The sequence below is a fragment of the Euprymna scolopes genome, chromosome 9, assembly GCF_053919585.1.
Source record: "Euprymna scolopes isolate OS-2025 chromosome 9, ASM5391958v1, whole genome shotgun sequence".
NCBI classification, from domain to species: Eukaryota; Metazoa; Mollusca; class Cephalopoda; order Sepiida; family Sepiolidae; genus Euprymna; species Euprymna scolopes.
In genome coordinates, this window is record NC_136490.1 from 40,034,152 (window position 1) to 40,055,293 (window position 21,142).

The following is a 21,142-nucleotide window of genomic DNA, read 5'->3' on the forward strand; positions in this document are numbered from 1 at the left end:
TTTTTTTTTTTTTTAAAAGATGGAATTGTCCGGTCATTGAAGACCAGATGCAAGCAAGCAAGGCAAGTCCAGAGTTTTATAATTATATAGTTATATATGTGTGTGTGTGCGCGCAGAATAGCCTCTACCAAACTACTATGTCAAATTTTTTTCTACAGATTTAAAACTTAATATATAGGGGATTTAAATCTATGAAACAAATTCGCTTTGGATTTTATCTGGTAAAAATAGCTGCTAAGAGGTTTAAATTGAAAAAGATTAGAACTTGACAGGCGTAAGTTGACTAAATGCATGCTCAAATATACGTCTATGCCTTTAACAACATTATTTTATCTGTTTTTATATGGACTTAGCTCAGATGGTAGTAAATAATGGCGGAGAGCTAAATGTTTTGTTGGCATATCTTTATTTTTTTACTTTTTAAATCACTATTATATATTGGGTACAATATAATAATTAATAGACTATTGGCTTTATAGTAATAAATATGAAATCTGCATAAACTAACATATCACATCTAAATATATTCTACAACTGAGTAATGCCAGGTGGTCTGCTAGTGTGTGTGTATATATATATATATATATATATATATATATATATATATATATAGAGAGAGAGAGAGAGAGAGAGAGAGAGAGAGAGAGAAAGAGAGAATAAAGGACAAAAAGTTATATTCCAAAATTCATGATGTTGACCATCTTATAATTCATTCCTTTAATTCAGTTGACTTATACAATTCTTGACAGTATCTGTTTTATAGCACCAAAACCAATCAATTATTATATCAATCAGTGAATCTATTATGCCCTTAACTCATGTCAAGAATTGTGTAAGTCAACTGAATGAAATAAATAAATTATAAGATGGTCAACATCATGAATTTTGGAATATAACTTTTTGTCATCTATTCTCTATATTGCTCTGTAATTACATTGAGCTTCTTAAATAAGGATTGGTATATATTATAAGAAAATATATTTCTACAGAAACATGTACGTATGTATGTATGTATGTATGTATGTATGTAATCTGGAAATTTTTGTTGATATTAACAGTGATTTATTAAAGTGATTTAAAATAAAATTAAAAAAAAAAAAGAATTACTGAAACGTTTCTTAAAATATATTTATTAATTTCTCATGGAAAGTAATTTGAATGAAATCCAATATATCAGCTAAAAATATATATTGATTAAGTAATAGAAGAGTTCATAAAGAGAAAGTAGGGACTGCTTTTATTTTACTTAACCCTCTTTTCTTTCTGAGAAAGAAATTTTTGAATAAAATCAAAGTAGAATAAATAGCTGTAGCTACTGTGACTCAAGGGGTTATGGGTAGTTCATAGAAATATCACAATAATAGCATTTTCATTTTGATATGACAAGTGTATATATATATATATATATATATATATATATATATATACACATACACATACACAATGGCACTATATAATATGACATTATACAATTTTCAATACCAGGGAAAATGTTCTACAACACCACAATAAGAATTGCCCTGTACATCGCATGTGAAAGACTTTTAGACCAGACAAAGCAAGGGAGAAATAAAAAAAAAGGAATAACAAAGAGAGTGGGCATGGTGAGTTGGGGGAGGGGTGACAATTTAAAAGTGAAATGGACACAATGTAGAAGGAAGGGAAGTCAATCTTGTTACCATGCCAACAGGTAGATTAAAAATCTGATCAGGATAGCTTGAAAGGAGATCAAAAAGGTGCATAATGAGAAGACAAGTACAAAACGGACAACAACAACAAAAAAAGGGAGAGACAGAGGAAGAAAATTTGGCATTGGAAATATAAATAACTTATACCAGAAAGATATGAAAAATATTGAAGTATCAATAATTTTGACAGCTCTAAAAAAATAAAAAAAAATAATAAAAAAAAAAAGGTGGGTTAAAGTTGATTTTTTCTAACTGGTCTTCTTACATTCATCAGGAGATAAATTACTTATTATTTTACTTTTTTGGTGTTGTCCATCTAAAGCAAGGTGTGTTGCCACTGAAATGTAAGAGGCTATTGTCTTATAGAAGGGGAAACCTGGGCGGGGAGTTGGGCAGCAAAATGTTTATTCATCATTACATTAAAATATGAACATGTTATTGGAAGCAGAAAATAGGGGAGGAACCCCAAAGCAAGCGATTGAAGAAAAGAATCTACTATGGTAGAAAATTTTCTGGCCTCTAGAGACATCTATAGTGAAGGAGTGAAATTTAGCTGTTAGGACAGGTCAAATGTTTCCTGCCTGATGAATATTAGTGGAAAAAGCTTTTTTTATTGAGAATTTATTAAGGCACCTATTTTTTTCTTTACTTATCAAGGCCCAGAAGCCACTCGAGGATAAGGGTTATTGCATGTACAGTAATAAATGGGATAGTGTTGTAGTAATCGTTAGTATTGGAGATTTGATAAAGTGTCTTACTGAAGGGGGCAGTTCATCAGGAATTTGTTTATGTTGGACTTGAAGACATCCAAGTTGTAGTCAGGTGAGAAACAGGCAAGCGGAAAAGAGGTCCACGGGCATGCAGTTCTAAGAAAGAAGCTTTGTTCATGGAATCTACGTTTTGATTTAGGCACAGATAAAGAGTGGGGAAAATTATTGACAGTGGTTCCAGCTAGACGGGTGTTTATTGTGAAAGATTGGCGAAGGGGGACCAGGGACTGGAGTTCAGACAAGCACTTGCCATGAAAATAACGATAAAACAAAGACAGGCTTGCAACATCTCTCCTGTAAGAGAGAGAGGTTGCAGGGGAGAGAAAAGGGCATCCCCAACTAAGCCACAAAGTCTATTTTGTACTCTGTCAAGGCAGGATAGGCTGTTTTTAGCAGCTCCTGCCCAGGTGGCAGCAGTACTCCATCCTTGGACATACTTGGCTTTTATATAGATAGAGAATTGCATCAGTTGTGAGATATCTTCTGGAGTGGTAGAAGGATCTCACCATTTTCCCAGCGACCTTGGCAACAGACTTGATGTACATGTTCCATTTCAGATCAGGAGTAAAGGTCAAACCCATTTAAAACAGTTTTTTTTACCTACTGAGAAGGGGGGTATATTCAACAAGATCACATAAATGAGAAATGGAAAATCTTATGTCAAATAGGCCTTTTATACAGTTTTGGGATATTTCACTATCTACTTTCTTCAAATATATAAAAATTAGAAAAGGAAAATGCATTATGTAAAGCTCATTTCCAATAAGATTTTCCCATTTATATATATATATATATATATATATATATATACACACACACACATACAGGATGCATAAGGTATTTGAGGCTATACATTATTTTTACTATAACAGAAGTATCATTAAACTTTTTTTATTTTCTATATTTCAGAATTATCAATGACTGTCCCTAATCATGAAATACATTACTAAGAATCCTTCAAGGCAAAAAAAAAAAAAAAAAAAAAAATATATATATATATATATATATATATATATATATATATATATATATATAACCCTTACACACTGTATTGCATTATTTTGTTTCAACTTGACCAATAAATCTATATACACCATTATATATTTTTCTATTATAATATATTTTCCTATTGTATCTAAGTTCCACCTTAATGTTGAGTTTTTTTTATTACATTGAAAAGTCCATTTAAAAAATCCTTATATACTTCTTTGATCCTCTCTCTCTCCCTATATATATATATATATATATATATATATATATATATATATACACGCACACATATACAGAGCACATAGTGCATTATTTTTATTTTAACAGAAATATTATTAAACTTTATATTTTCTGTAGTTCAGAATTATCAATGGCTGCCCCGAATCATGAAATACATTAATATGAATCCTCCAAGAGAAATCTTCAGTGATGCACTGTCCTCATTAACGATTTCAAATTTTGCATCATATTGGCTCAGACAGCAATCCCAACCTGACTTCGAACATGCCAGATCATCTCATTGAAAGCCATCAGCTACTTGTACTGATATTGCTAAAAAATCTACCACCTTTCTTTTCAATGACATGACAGTAGGCATCATATTGCCGCACCATTATAAATAAGCCGTTAAATGTTGTGAAAGACACGAAAAGCTCAAAGTTACTTCTGAATCCTTTGCCTCATTTTCCACCAATTTCTTTTCCATGGCTATTATCAATTTTTATCCAAATCCATTTGGACGCAGCTAACATTCTACTCGTAATTTCCATAAGAGCTGCTCCAACTATGCCAATTTGTGTCAGTGCTTACATAACAAATGAAGAAGCATGCAGTTATTGTGACAATTAAAACTGAATGTAAAAATTTAGCAATCTGATCGTTTCTAAATATCATTTAATCTTTCATTTACAAAATTCCCAAAGATTTGAAGGCTTAAGATGGAAATAGATTTTGTAGCCTAGTAGGGGATGCCCTTTTCTCTTCCCTGCAACCTCTTTCTCACAGAAGAGACGTTGCGAGCCTATCTCTACTTTGTTATTTTTATGGCAAGTACTCGTCTGAGCTCCAATCTATGGTCACTCCTCACCAAACTTTCATGAGAAATACTCGTCTAGCTGAAAACACTATCAATCACTTCCCCCACTATTTATCCGTGCCTAAACCTAAACGTAGACTCCATGAACAAAAGTTTCTTTCTTAGAACTGTACACCTGTGGAACTGTCTTCCATTTGCCTGCTTTCCAGCTGATTACAATATGGTTGTCTTCAAGTCCAATGTAAACAAGTTCTTGATGAGCTGTTCCCCTTAAATAATCCAATTTACCAAATTTCCACTACTAACGATTCCTATGATATTGTCCCATTGACTGCTGTACACTCTTTGACCCTTATCCTCGAGTGGCCTTTTGTTACATGATAAGAGCTGTCCCCTGTTCATGTAAGTATAAAAATAGAGAGATTAGTTAAAATGAAAATAAGAGAAAGCAGAAATCGAACCCTGGACATAAGTTTTAAAGAACAATAGGTTTAAATGGAATGTCCAGTAAATTGTTAATTCGGATGAAATAAATAATAAATAAACTATTCAATTGTTAAAAGAATGTGGATAATAAAATATTGGTTAAATAAATTAGATATGTAGGTTAAATTCCTTTGTGGAAACAACACAAGAAAAATAGGTTATTGGGAAATCAATGTCGGAAACGTGCAAAGTCGCGCATGTTGAAACACGTGAATTTTGCTCACGTGGCCGGGATGCATGGATTTCTCAATATAGGAAGTGGGAGTTAGTTGGTCGCAGAGACAGTCAGAGAGAGAGTCAGTCAGGAGAGACAGTCAGGGGAGACGGGCAGTGAGAAAACTCAGAGACAGGCGGACGTCTGAAGCGAGACGTCACTTCAGAAACTAAAATGTGAAACTTTGAGTTCTTAATGAGGAAATCCCGACCGGTCGTAAGAAAATAAATTCATCATGTGTTTGTGATAAAGCTCATCTTTGTGTTTGTGATTTCTACAAAAAGGTAAATTGTATTGTTATTATATGTCTGTGTTATAAAATGTCATTACATACACATCTCTCTCTCTAAGATACAACATCATATGTAATAAGACAAGAACTCTCACTAAGACTCGTATCATTACTAATAAGAACTCTCACAAGAAAAAGCATCACTTATAATAGTCTCTCTCTAAGACTCTTTAATGAAACAACTATATAACAAATCACAATTGATAAGTGGTGACTCCTATGTTAAAAAAAAAAAAAAAAAAAGGTATCACAATGTTAGTGTTAGACATTCTGGTGACTTGGATATGCTAGGCAAATGGACAATGGATATCCTTTGCGGATAAGCTTGCAACCACATCCAGACTAGCAGGAAAACCTGTCCTACACTATAAGGATGTCTGTAAGCAAGATATGAGGGAAGTGGAATTCATCTAACTGGCTGAAAATTCATGGCTGAAAACCATAGGTGCTAGAAAAGAGCTGTAAAAACATGCTCTAAGAGGAATGAGGAGAGACTAGCAATGGAGGGAGAGGGTTACAGAGCCCTCACAACCAGACACCACCTATGTTGCGGCAACTGCAACAGAACCTGTCGACTCTGGATAGGCTTGCACAATCACAGCAGACATTGTACTTTGGCAATGGACTAATCTGAGGCACAGAACTTTGTCTCAGGAGACAGATGGATGCCAACAGCAAGACATTCTAGACACACTGATAGCAGAAGAACATTACAGCACACCATTGGTGGTAATCCTAAAAGATTCAAGTTAAAAGAAAAAAGTTAATATCTTAAATAATCTCTAAAAGTATCCAATATTTAGATATAGCATAATCACGTTGACACACGAGTTCTCATTAGATCACCAGTCAAGCAACATTGAGCCTGGTTAGTACTAGGTGGGTAACTAATTGAGAATACCAAATGCCATGCATCAGAGGATGTCAACATCATCTCCTTTGACAAGGATATGCATGCCACCGAAAATCACTTGAGAATTTGATATTATCTAGAAACTATCTCCTTTGGAGAAATTCGATTTACTCTGCCTAAGGTGAATGCCGCTTAGTTTCACTTTTTTCTTTTAATGTCTAATATTTTTAGTAGAGAACAAATATGGAAACGGTTTTGTACTTTAATGAGAAATAATTCTTACCCTCATCTCGTTTGCCTAAAAGATATTTTAAGAGTTACATTCCTTGCATTCATTTCAAAAGAGCAGAGATTTTATAGATGTGTCATACAGCAGCTTTAATAAATGTCCTTATTATAAAAAATACATTCTTTTTCTGTTGTAAATATATTATATTACTATTGACCTATTACCTAAATTTTTTCATCCAAGTTCATTTTCACATAAAACTGCAATATGTCACATCAACTATGAGTACTGACCACCTTATTCTAGCATGTAGGAGATTCAAACTTCAAAGCCATTAGCAAAATGGCATGAGATTTCATTGAACTTATTACAAAGCAATATATTTATTCTATTTTCAAAAACGTTTTCAGTAATAAAAAAAAAAGAAAGTAATAATTGTTGTGTTTGCATAAAATCTGTCCTCAAATATATTATGCAGCCTGTACATATATATTGTTTTTAAGTGAACACTTATGAAAATTGAAATTTCACAATATGAAAACATTCAAACATTTATCATTTATGCTAGCAAATTCGGTTCTTGTTCAGAATTCCCCCACATTAAAAACAAAAATAAAAATCTGTATGATGTATATAATCGTGATGAAATGTAAACATCATATTGTAAAAATTATGTAAATTGATCAAGTAGTTTTATTTTTTTTCATGAAGAAAATCATTTTTAAGCGATTAATAGGAATTCATAGGCATTACAAAAAAAAAAAAAATCTTGCAATTTTTAGTTATTGTTAAATTATCTAATTTTTCAAATGGTTTTAAAAAAAAAATGGTGGACAATACAGCTGCTCTTTATTTATAAAATTTGATTTTCTTACTTGAAAATAAAACTATCAATTTGTGATTTTTGGAATATGATATTTTTGTTTCGTCACGGATACGTACATAGTTCAGATTTTCTTTACTTTTGTTTTTTTAATATGGGAGGAATTCTGGACAAAAACTGCAAATTCTAGAGTTATCTGTTTGCATACAACAACTAAGGCGTAACATAAGAGACACTAGCAAGCAAAACAATAACCTTTTTTTTTTTTAGTCTTCCAGAATGCTAGTGAATTTCCCACCATGTTGGAGATTGGCTCTGAAATTCAGAACACTATAAACATAACAAGATAAAACAATGTTTAAAGGCGATAGATGAAAACAATGTAAGCAAGATTATGTTATGCTCAGTAATACAGATGTTCCCATTTGTAAAAAGTGACATTAATTAAGAATAAACAAAAATATAAAGTAAATAAAAAAAAATAAAGGACTACATGAAAATTTAGCACCTCATTTCTTCTGGCTTGAAAAGAAACAATGGACTGTCCAAAATTTTACCCAATTAAAAAATAAATAAATAAAAGTAGACGTACCCATCACAAAACTAAAATATCAGATTCCAAAAATCACATAAATTGATCAAGTACTTTTTTTTTTATAAATTTTAATAGTAAATCGTAGCCTTTACAAGGTTGATTTTGATCTTGGTAGTTTAATTTCAGTTGTCTCCCTTTATTTATTAAAGATGGCGAGGTGGAACACACTATCCTCACTTCCATATGAAATTTTTATTTATATATATATAATGTTTATGGAAAAATATGCTTAATCCACTGTGAAAAATTTCCCCCGCTCTTTATCTGTGCCTAAATCAAAACGTGGATTGCATGAACAAAGCTTCTTTCTTAGAACTGCACGCCTGTGGAACTCTGTTCCGTCTGCCTGCTTCCCACCTGACTACAACTTGGATGTCTTCAAGTCCAACGTTAACAAATTCCTAATGAACCGCCCCCTTAAGTAAACACTTCATCAAATCTCCACACTAACATACTGTACTTGCAATAACCCTTATCCCTGGGTGGCTTCCGAGCCTTGATAAGTGGTGATCACCGTGTAAAAAAAAAAAAAAAAAAAAAATTACATTTCACCATTTATTTATTTATGGAATATCTGCATCTTCATAGTTGTTCTTTCACAACATTTCAGCCAACTGTTCTTCTTGCTTTTGTTAGGTGGTTAACTGCGACAGGATAGGAATGCTGAATCTCTAACCTGTATCCTTGCCTTCCATAGTGTTGTCGTCTTACCACGTTTTGGCCAACTAATCCTCTGGACGGTTTTGGTAGGATAAATAAATAAATAAATAAATATACAAACTACTCAACTCAAAAGATTTCAATAATAAAAATAATTCACCTTTTGTTTATACCAATCCTTTAATTTATGAAGCTCAATGTAACTACAGAGCATATACAAATAAATGACAAAACGTCTATATTCCAAATTTCACAATGTTGTGCATCTCACTGATTATTTTTATTTTAAGTATGTTGAAATGTTCAAATCTTAACACCACCCATTTCGTAGTAATTCCATGTAATTATTATGTCAATTTTTCAATTCATTCCGCCCTTAATTCATCAGAAGAAGAGGAACTCCTCAACTTTAAAAGAAGACAAAGGAATATGGGCATGATTACAAAATCCGAAAATCGGAAGAGAAGTTGCAATTGTGTTTTCTTTTAGTTACATCGTCCTATATAACTACTTGATCTATTTACATAATTTTTGGAATATGACATTTTCTTTCTATGACAGGTATGTACATCATGAAGATTTTTCTGCATTTTTGTTATTTTAATTGTACATGGTGGCCCACTTAAAAGTAGCCCGATCTCTCTAATCTTTCTCTTAACAACCAACTGACACCACAAGACAAAATGCCATTCTTTTTTCCAACAAGATGACACTCCATGCCACACATCTCACAAATCAATACCACGAATTCATGACATGTTTACGGAAGAGAGAACAATGTGCAAAGGGTTATGGCCACCACGTTCCCTGGGCTTGTCATCATATGATTTTTATCTTTGAGGACTTTAAAACAAAATGTTTATGCAAATAATCCTCACAATCTAGACCAAATAAAGGAGAACATTACCAACGTTATCAGGAAATCACCAGCAATGATCTACAGCAGTATCTGCAAACGTGAAACGTGCCAGAAATTCATAGACGTCAACGGTGAGCACTTCTGGCATCTTATTACACTACAGGTAATTTAAACAATAAAAGAGTGTTCCTCCTCTCTACTACATTTTCTGGGCTACTTTTAAGTGGGCCATCCTGTATTAGACATCAGTAAAACATACAATGACTTTCTAAATGTAAAAAACAAACTCGGAACTAAGTAGCAAATGACAAACAAGATGAATTTCCAACCGGAAGTGGGGTAGGGACTAGTGTATGTGTAGGTGTTGTGGAGAGGGCAGCATAAAACTAAAGGCCACTTTTTCCCCGATGAGAGGTGGGAGGAGGGAGGGTCATACTTATGGTTTAAAGGCCACTTGAGGATAAGGGTCAGGTAGCTGATTAGATAACACAGTGAATCTCGATAATACTGGAACTTGGATAGTGCTTGTTTATTTAAAAGGATGGCTTAACAGGAACTTAATAGCCATGTTATAGTCAGCAAGAAAGTAGTCCCATGGTATTATGTTCCACAGACTACAACAACAAAATTGCTCATGGAATTTGACTTTAGTTTTAGGCACAGATAGATGAGGGAAATTGTTAGTAGTTGTTGTAGCTAAACGAGTGAATGTTCTACATGGTAGTGGGGGAGGAGGAGCAGATAGCTCAGTTGAGCACCTGCCATGGTATAGTAGTGATAGGTTGTAAAAACACACCTACATAATATTGTGGTTATTTCTTCCCTAAAGAAACAGGGTAAAAAAGATCATTGTCTATCAAGAAATACTGAACTGAAGATGTAAATTAAAGCTTGTCTCTTAAAACAGGGCTCTACATTGCAAGTAAAGCAGTCACATTTGCGAGCGATTTTTCAAAATGGCGACTAGAAATACTGAAATGCTTATCTTTTGGTGATTGTATTTCTTTCACTGACAATTTTCCAAAGCTCACTACTGAATGAAAAATATCTTTTCAACTTTTTTTTTTTTTTATAAAACGAACAAAGTTAAATTGTTTAAACAATAAAAGTTTAATAGAAAAATATACTTTTTTAACGAAGGCTATTTATAAAAATATCTGAAGAAATTAAAATGTTTATACCTTCAAGTATCAACATAAAATTTGTTGTAGATTTAGAATTACACTTATTAAAAAAAACAGAAAAATCTTTATGATATACATACTCGTCACAGAACTAAGATGTCATATTCTAAAAATCATGTGGGTTTGGCTAGTAACTTTTGTATTTGGCTAGTAAACGAAAATATTTAGTTGTCAAAGGTCAACTAAAGATAAGTTTGTCCGTAGAGCCCTGTACAATGTGATATTATTTGTACTGAACTATGTAGCACAAAAAGTATTTTCTGGGTCTTTATTAGTACTTAACAAATTTATCTCATTTGGATCAGTTCCCTATTTAAAATACAATGGATACTATATTTTCATAGAAATGTTTATAAACTCATATTTGCTGTGTGTTAGTTTTTATGTTAAAAAAAAAATTTTTTGCACTATCCAGACAAATATTAACTTGATCAAAACATTTGCCGATTCAATATATTTCTCATCCCGTGGAATTTCCACAGGTCCTTCTAGTTTAAAATAATTTGGAAAAACATTTAGTTAGCTAAAATTAATCTTGGCAAAAAAAAAAATATAAATAAAATAAAAAAAATAACAAAAAAAAAAAAAACGAGTGAATTTATAATTAAATTAATCAGAATTGATTCAACTGACAAATGCATTTTCAGATTATTTTCATTTATTTTATTTTTTTGGAGGATGAGGTGAGGGAGGGAGGTTCACTTTCCCCATTATCCTCTCATCAACTAGTTTTCAGCATTTTCCTGAAAAACCCCAATCAGTTTCAACTTAGTTAAATTTAAAAGACATTGAGTATGCAGGGATTGGGGGAGGGGAGGGGTAATTCTTGGCTGAAAGTCATCAAACTCTTCTTCCTATAAAATTTGATGACTTATGAGCATGTTTTATAAGCACTATGGTTGGTGACATTAGATTTGAAAATTACTAAAAATATTATATTAATAATAATAATATATTAATAATATTAAAGCAATCTTCTGGTAACATGCTACAGATAGAGTTCTTGGATAAAAATTTTTTCATGCAAATTGTATTTGATTTTAGGCAAATGAAGAAAGAAAAACTCTTTACAGTGGTGATAGTAAACAGAGTTGTTGCTAAAATGAAGTAGAGTATGTTTTTTTAGTTCTCTTTTATTCATATGGAAATAAAAATAAGGAGATAAGATTTTATCAAAAACAGTACGTATTCAATATGGTGGCTACATGTCTAAGGAGATAAATATTTACTAACTATTCATACACAACATGCCCAATTATAGAATTGTGAACAATCTTAAGATTGATTATTAGTCCCATTTACTCCACTATTTAATGACGTTATTCCAAAATGTTTAACTAGTTAGACATAAAAAAACAAAACAAGCATACAGAATTATGGGTAAATTTGTAAGCTTTTGTATTTATACTTTCTAGAAAAGAATTAAGAAAAATAGAAAAAAATCAAAGAAACAATAAAGAAAAAGTAAAAGGAACAAAGCAAAAAGGATTTTTTAAAAGTCAAAGAAAGAAAGCAATCATTAAAAAAAAATTGTAAAAAATAAAATGCAAGAAAACGAAATGCAAAAAAAGAATGCTAATAAGCAAAAAAAATGCATAAAAAGATGCAAAAAATAAAAAGGCAAAATGAAAAAAGGGACACAAATGAAAAAAAAAGGACCCAAATGAAAAAAACGACAAATGAAAAAAACGACACAATTGAAAAAAAACACAACAAATAAAAAAAGGACACAAATAAAAAAAAAAGGACACAAATAAAAAAAAAAGGACACAAATAAAAAAAGGACACAAATAAAAAAAAGGACACAAATCAATGTAGGAAAAGACAAGAAAAGAGGAAAAAGCAAAAGAAAATGAATAAAAAAAGGAACAATACTTACATGTATCATTTGAGTGAATTCTGCATAAGAAACTTTTCGATCCTTATTTTTGCCAAAATGTAGCTGTAGAAAATCCCCTTCAAAATTGAAAGGGATTTTGTTGTGCAATGTTGTATGTTTGATAATATTAACAAACTCATCTGAAAAATAAAAGTTAATAGTTACAAATAACATTGAAACATTTTTTTGTTTACTATGCTGACTAAAAAATTATTGGTCATATTTCAACCAAGCATGGCATGCAGGTGGGCTGCATAAAGCAAAGTCAAGATGAAGTCACAAAAATAGCAAAACATTTCTCATGGAAGTGAGCCTCCAATTAGTTTACTTACTATTATCTTCTCTTCTATCTATATAACGTTGCTGATCGTAGATTCCTATATTTCATCTGGTGAGAGTTCGCTGCAAAAATCGCTTAGGATCAATGGAAGTAGTAAACTCTTCTCTCTCTATTAGATTCCTCCTTCCACCGCCACCCATTTACACCGGACTTGACCGTTCACAGTAGAAAATTACAAGAAACATCGGTTTGCGTTCGTAGTGGCTTAAAAAAAGTGGATGGCATACAGCGATTCTAACGGTTACTTATTCCATTTTCTTTTTTTCTTTTACATTTTTTATTTATTTATTGTCCTTTTTCTTTTATTACCTAATCCAATGGGTACTTATGCCATCTTTTCCTTTGTTGGTTTTTATTTTATTGTTTTTTTTTCTCATCATCGTTTACAGTTTACACAGAGAAAATCGTGTTTATTAAAAAAAATAAACGAAACGAACTAACCATGGATTCCATGTTTTACAATAAACTCTTACAGTCGACAACTACTACTTGCGTATCCAACTGTATTTATGCAACGTTCCTTTCTTTTCCACCATGGAGTTTTATTTTCTGTGTTTCATGATTTTTTTTTTCCCTTTACCAACTGCGACTGATTTACGGTCAGGCATGGATCGGGCGACACCAGCAATCATCGGTGTCACCATCGACCGTTCTCCATATGTTCATACGATTACTCCACTTTATAGTTTCCTTATTTTATTAATTTTTTTCCCCCCCTTCGGTTATGTTTACAGTTATTTTTAAGGAGATACTCGACTTTATATTTTTCTTATTTTAGTTATATTTCTTTCCGTCGACTATGTTCACAGTTACTTTTAAGGTGATACTAAGGTGGAAGGGTGAATTCTTATTAGATTAGTTACTTATTCATTATTTATTTTCTTAACTTAAAAGATACTATGACAGCAATAAATACCGTCTTTAACCGATATTTATAATCTACGAAACGAAACGAATTGGAAAATAAACACAAAAAAAAAAAAACTACGGGTAAATATTTGGCAAAAAAAATAACAAAAAAACATCAGCTAGGCATCGTTCGTGGCGCGATCACCGCGAACGTCCGATTGGAATATCCCCTTTAAATGGGGAGCTGGTTTCCACTCCCATCATCTTCGGGAAGCCAAAACTGACCCGCATTGAAACAAAGTAAACAAGTGCCAAAAGACTGCCCTGCAGTAATTAAAAAAAAATGACACGTCACCGTAACAACCCCGTGATGACCTCATTAAGCAGCCAACTGTCAATCAAACCTCTGGGACTTTTTAACCCTTAATTTAACACGCTTCTCAATTCCTAGGTGGTTGCCTATTTTTTCCCTTTCGTTTTCACCTTCGCATCAAGGCTTCGGGGTTCAATCCGATCTTCCTACTAAAACTTTCATTTTTTCTTTTAACGTTTTTTTTTTTAACACACACACTTACAAACACACGGGCAACGCCGGGTACCCACCGCTAGTATTTAATAAATTTAAGAAATGGATTGAGTAATATTTAGATTTTTGAAAAAGTACTTATCTTAAATTCGACATGGTAGAAAACTAAAAAATTATTTTTATTAAATACATAAATGCCCGATGGTGTTTACATTGTAAACGAAAAAGTCCCTACTATAACAAATTTCTTAGTCTAAATAATTATTTTCTGAAAAATTAGTTTAATTCTGTAAAAATAAAATGGAAGAAACCGTGAGTCAGAATCAAATATCGGTTTGACAGATGCATTAGTATTTAGGTTTAACTTGGAAAATCTGACTAACTTAATTTTATATATTAGATCATTATATACATGAAAGCTCTATTCAATAACTATTGAGCTCATTTTTATCTGCAGTATTTAATATATCCTGGGAATTCATAAAATCTAAAATAAATGTACAGTAGAACTCCGGGGTACAGCATTAATCCGTTCCGGAGTTCGGATCATGAGGTGAAATCACCTTATGACGGGGCCTAAGCAAAATTTTATACAGTACATATTAAAAATTAGTAACAAAGTACACTACAGTATATAATACACAGGTATATAATTAAATACCATATAAATAACACTGTAAGGCGGAACAAATACCGTAAGCAGGGGCCGGTAAAACATCATATTGCACATCGTAACCTGAAAAAAAGTATCCTGGGATTCTACTGTGTTATTTGATCTTCTGAAAATATGAATATATATAATTTCATGTATTCAAATAAAATTCTATACGGTGATATAATATTTTATGTATTACTTTTTAGTGTTTACTTCAACAGTGCTCAATATGCAAGTAAAGGTAGGTAGTAAGTAATAAAAATATACAATTTGTACATTCATCTTGATTTATTTTTTTAATTTTAATCAGTTCATATGCATGTCACGTTGGTAGAGTGGTAACGTCACCAGCTTTGAATGCTACAGTTACGGTTTCGATTCCTACTGATGGCACCCAAATACATTTTTTTTTTTTTTTTTTTTTACTTTTGAAATTACGACTATAAAAATATATACGAAATCTGGGCAAATTAAAATATCATGTTTAAGCGTATTTTATGACCGTGCAAAGCTAGGCTCCCCGCCAATAGTGAAACAAAAACTATTTTATTATTATTTTTTTTTTTTTTAGATAATGATGGAAAGATTTGGCACAAAAAAAGTAAGACTACTTTCTTCCCACAGACCATGCCAATATTTACATACGTTTCTAGCAGATTCTGACTCCTTATGTCTTTATGCACTCAGACAAAAGAGTTGTTAGCATTGATAGAAAGAAGGATGTATTAGTGAAAAGGAGTACAACAACATTAGAATTAAAACTGGACATCTTATTTTATTAAGTTGTAAGGACAATACAACGGCATCGTGTTATCAGAGGAATTGAAAAACAAAAAATTGGTTCTTGTCCAGAATTTTCCCTATAGTTTATTTTTAAATAAGAAAATCAAATTTCATGAATATCCAAGAAGTGACTGTCTTACCAACCATCTTTAATAAAAAAAAAAAAAATTGCCAAGAAACAAAAGGGAGGTAATTCAACAATAAGTCATGCTTACTAGATTTATGTTGTAATGCCTACAATTTCCTATTAATTCCTTTAAAAATTATTTTCTTTATAAATATAAGACAATTTATAAGATCAATATAATATCAATTTACGTGATTTTTTTAATATAGTTTTGCTTATCGCAGATATGTTAATGATTTTTTCTTTATTTTTGTCTTTTAATAATAGGATGAAATTCTGGCCAAGAACCACATTTTTTATTTTTCAAAGATAAGATAAATAACAGAAGATAAAAATAATTACCACAGGTAATGTAGCCATTGCCATTTTGGTCAAAAATGGTAAAAGCCAAGGCATAGAGGGCATCTGGAAGACACAGTAATGCTTCAAAAGCTTGAAATTCATGAAATGAGATCAATCTGGAAAACAAAAAGTAATCTATTAGAGAAAAGAAAGTCATAATTTTGTCTGTGTTCTGGCTAAAAGTTAGAAACTACACGAAATACATTTATAAACATTACATCATCAGATCTAGTGTGATCCCTAACCTGTTCATGGTAAACAAATAAAAACTCTTTGGAATCAACAGCCACAAAATTCCCGTGGTGAAAAGGCAGGGAAGGGGAGAGTATTTAGTTCTCTACTACTGCAAGAACTGTTACACCAGGGTCAGAAAGTGCGATTGAGAAGTCAGTGCCTCTGAGGAGGAGTACTCTGACCTGCAAACACTGCTTGGGCAGCCCCATTGGCATTCCCCAGTAAGGACAGCTCAGGCGATTAGCAATAAACTCCTTTCTCAAAAAGAGAAGGTGAACCTCCTAGAACTCCCCCCCCTTCATTATTACTGGTAGTTGTTTCAAAAAAATTGAAACGAGATAAAACAGCTTTCTGTTCTTTTTTTTAATGAAACCAAGAAAGAAATAGAGAGGTTGAGAGAGGATCAAGTGAAGCATACATGGTTCCCCATGAGTGCACAATGAATGAGACATAAAAAAAAATGACTAAGTTCAGCATTTACTCCCCTCCTCCCCCTTTAGCCCCAAAAGTCTTCAGGGGACGTCAAATCCTGGTGAAAATGAACAAACGGTACAGTTTTAGGCCTTAACATATGTAAATTTGAGTTCTGCACCATGCAAAAAAAGAAATGACTAAGTCCATCATTGCCCCCTCTCCCCCCATTTAGCCCCAAAAGTCCCCAAGGCCTTAACATATTTAAATTTGAGTCCAGCACCATGCAAAACTGATAAATAGACATACAAAGAAAATTTTGGACAAATATGGTAAAATAGTCCCAAAAATGGAGTGTTTTTATTAGCCCTAAAAGAGCCCCTGGAGCACACAAGAGTTATTGTGAAATGTAGACAAACAAAATTATATAGAAATCAGTTAGTTACAACTTTTCAGAAAATTTTATTAAAATCCAAGGCATCAATTTTTTTAATAAGCACAAAAGTGTCAATTTTAACCATTTTAACCCGAAAGGCATTCCCGGGGTGGGGTGTGGGGGGCACCGGATTCCCCAGAAAATCCGTTGTTACTTTTTTTTTTTTTTTTTTTCTAAACTCATATCATGTTTAATGTTTGTGCAAAATTTCAAAAAATTCCAAAGCGTAGTTATTGAGAAAAATGCGGACAGACGAACGGATGAACAGACGAAGGGGAATTTACAAGTCCACCCACTTTTTGTCGGGAGACGAAAAAGGAAAGAGAATGAGGAGGAGAAAAAACAAAATTATTCATAGAGTAAAAAATATTGTCTGAAATTAATCAATTTATGAAATTTGATATGGTTATTTTATTCAGTAAAATTTTATAATTACATCAAAGAATATCACAGTACAAAGCCTCATTATTCTTGCATTAACAGTATTATGGGAGAGACAAAGGAGATAAACATTGACTTTAGACAGAATGTTTAACTTCAACACTATTTCAAATTTGTGAGCTATTTTTAGATGTACAGTACAGGTTGTTAAAAAAAAGTTTAAACAGTTTGAGACAACAGAAAATTTGCATGCGTGTAAAGGAAAATCTAAATTGCAAATAAGAACGGCATGAAAACTGTGCTGAGAAGTTAATATCAACCTAAGATTTATTTTGAAAGACATCACCAAAATTTTAGATACAATGGGTAAACCATAAGTACCCATACTATTGTGAAGTGGCTTGTGAGTGGTAAAATGAAAATATGAAGAAAAAAGTGGATGAAAACGATTATATATATATATATATAGATTAAAAGGTAATCTCCAAAAATACCGTTAAGGCTTACAACATGGCCGCCAGAAGAGTCACGTGATCCGGTTGATCCAAAACATGAATCGTGCAAATGGAAAACGCAGCCTTGAAGGCAAACTTTGACAAACAATCACAATTTGTTTGTATTTAATTTTTTGTTGATATAATGTTGTTATAAAAATAGGCAAACTTTGAGAAACAATCTTAGGTTGTTTTTAGTTAAAACAGTGTTTATAAAAAGTTTTTGTACTTAATTATTATGCTTGTTTGTCAAAGTTTGCTTTAAATTTGCGTTTTCCGGTTTCGTAATATGGCGATTCATGTTTTGGATCAACCGGATCACGTGACTCTTCTGGCGGCCATGTTGTAAGCCCTAACGGTATTTTTGGAGATTACCGATTAAAATTATAAATATTTGATAACTTAGCACTGAAGAGAATTATTATGAAAATGAGGAAGTTCACTGAGCTGATGTCAGTAAGTGCTTGCATTTGCATCTTCCTGTTTGTTGACGTCCGGTTGAATCCAAGGGCAAATAACGCATGCTTCTAAATGTTTTTTGGAAACTTTGGATACAAAACAGGTGATGCTTCCTTTTTATTAGAGCAAAATTCAAAAACCGAAATACTGAATTTTAAGTAATAACAAAGGTATCTTTTTTTTTTTTTTTTTTTTTTTTTTTTTTTTACATGGAGGGCCCGGAGGTTACCACTTATCAAGGCCCGGAGGCCACTCAGGGATAAGGGTTATTGCGTGTACAGTAATCAATGAGATAGTATTGTAGTAATCATTAGTATTGGAGATTTGATAGAGTGTCTTACTTAAGGGGGCGGTTTGTCAGGAATTTGTTTATGTTGGACTTGAAGATATCCAAGTTGTAGTCAGGTGGGAAACAGGCAAACGGAAGAGAGTTCTACAGTCGTGCACTTCTGAGAAAGAAGCTCTGCTCATGGAATCTATGTTTGGATTTAGGCACAGATAAAGAGTGGCGAAAATTATTGACAGTAGTTTCAGCCAGACGAGGGTTTCTTGTGAAAGATTGGCGTGTCATCAGCATAGATGTCAATGAATGCTTTAAGTATGTGTTTTGGGAGATTACTGATGTAGATCAGGAAGAGAGTTGGGCCTAGGATGGACCCCTGAGGGACTCCAGCATTAATACTGTGGGCCTCTGATTTCTGCCCATCAACCACTACTCCTATGAACCTATCGAAGAGAAATGATTTAATGTTTGAAAAAATATTTCCAATGATACCGTAGCTGGAAATCTTGTAAAGTAGGTCCTTATGCCATACTTTATCGAAGGCCTTTGATATGTCAAGAGAAATTGCCCTGGAAAGGAAGCCTTTGTCAAGAGATTCACTAATCCTATGTGATATAACCGTTAGCACATCTACTGTAGATCTTGCGGAGCGGGAACTATATTGCATGTCACTAAGAAGGTTGTTTCTGCTGAGGTGGTTGACTACTTCTCTATTTAATATGGATTCAAGCAACTTACTCATGACACACAGGAGACTTATTGGTCTGTACTGAGAGGGAGATGACTTTTCACCTGAAATACAGGGCATACTGATGAGGTTTTCCAGGGTGTTGGAAAGCAATTCTTCTTAAGGCAACGCTTAAACAGTTTTGTAAGTATGGGGGCAAGTTCTGGTTGGAGCTTTTTCAGCACAGTAACTGGAATGCTGTCAGGGCCAGTTGCTTTACTGGAATCAAGGTTCTTGATTAGCTCGGCGACCTCACGCACAGATATTTGTATGCTGCATAGCGTGTTGTCTGTTATAGGAGTAAATATGGGGAGTTGATGGCCTTTGTCGCATAGGGTAGAATTAGCTGCAAAGTTCTTGGCAAATAGTCTGGCTTTGTCTGATGCTGACGAGATGACCTCAGGTCCATTGATGATAGTTGGGATAGAACGCACGCTTCTGTTCAAGATCCTGTTTGCTATTTGCCAAAACTGGTGGGAACCAAGCCGCTGCTCAGCTACTTTGGATTTAACAGACTGGGCATATAGCTCTCTTGCATTTTTTATTACTCTTTTACAGTGTTTGCTGGCAGTCCTGAAAGCAGCTTTAGTCTCAGTACATCTATTACATTGGTTACGTTGGTAAAGTGATTTCTGTGTGCGATGGCAGCAGCACATTCTGGGGAGAACCATGGCTGGTTGTTAGGTTTTTGTTGGAATTTTTTGGATGGTATGAATCAGTTTATGCCTACAATTAACCATTCGGTCAGGTCTGATACTATAGAGGACACATCCTTTTTAAACATGGAATGCAGAGGTAGATCAGATATGAATGTATGGAAGCTATCCCAGTCAGCTATAGAGTATCAATATACCGGTGGAGAGGTATGTCTGAAGACTTATTACATTTCATTTTTATCTTAACTGCTACAACGGAGTGGTCGGAGGATCTCAGAGGAGATAGAACGGAACATGAAAATAGCTCAGGGGAAGTTGTGAGGAAAAGGTCTAGAAGGCTTGCATATTGACTGGTAGTATCGGGCACACGGGTGGGTTTGTGAACAATCTGAGTGAGGTCATAGGCAGTGGCAAAATCATGACAGAACCTCCCCTCGTCATCGGTCTTATTTGAGTGGATCAGCCATTCCACATTATGGACATTGAAGTCACCGCAAATGTGAATGTTAGCTGAAGGATGAGCAAACAGGATGTGGTCAATTTTCTCAGATATGCTCTTAAAGATAGTAACCCCACTGTTGTGGGGGTGATAGAGGGCAAATATAAATGCAGCGATGCAAGCTAGTGCAACCCGGAAGCACATACAAGGTAAATTAGTGTCTTCTCTGGAGATATCCCTACCACATGGAAAGCCATCTTTAATGTAGGCACATATTCCATGCCCATGGCGATCTTGGGGGTCAGATTTAGATGTTAAGTTAGAGTAGCCTTTAATTATGAATTCGTCTAGGGAAGTGGTTGGCCCTATGCCAGTTTCACTTAGAAAGAATATGTTCGGTTTTGTCTCCTGTAATTGTGTTTCAACCTCTGGAAGGTTGGAA

General features: G+C 33.3%; 1 protein-coding gene across 6 annotated transcripts in view; it reads right to left on the reverse strand.

Annotated features, from left to right (window-relative positions):
- The window catches only part of LOC145284509 (electrogenic aspartate/glutamate antiporter SLC25A13, mitochondrial-like), a 169,067-nt gene that overhangs the window by 94,734 nt on the left and 53,191 nt on the right, over positions 1-21,142 (reverse strand). For all 6 annotated transcript variants that reach the window (XM_080133392.1, XM_080133394.1, XM_080133393.1 and 3 more), the window contains 2 exons: positions 16,181-16,296; positions 12,559-12,698 (listed from right to left, as the gene is read on the reverse strand). In XM_080133392.1, the coding sequence (XP_079989518.1) occupies positions 12,559-12,698; positions 16,181-16,296 (256 nt within the window). The remainder of the gene's footprint in view (positions 1-12,558; positions 12,699-16,180; positions 16,297-21,142) is intronic.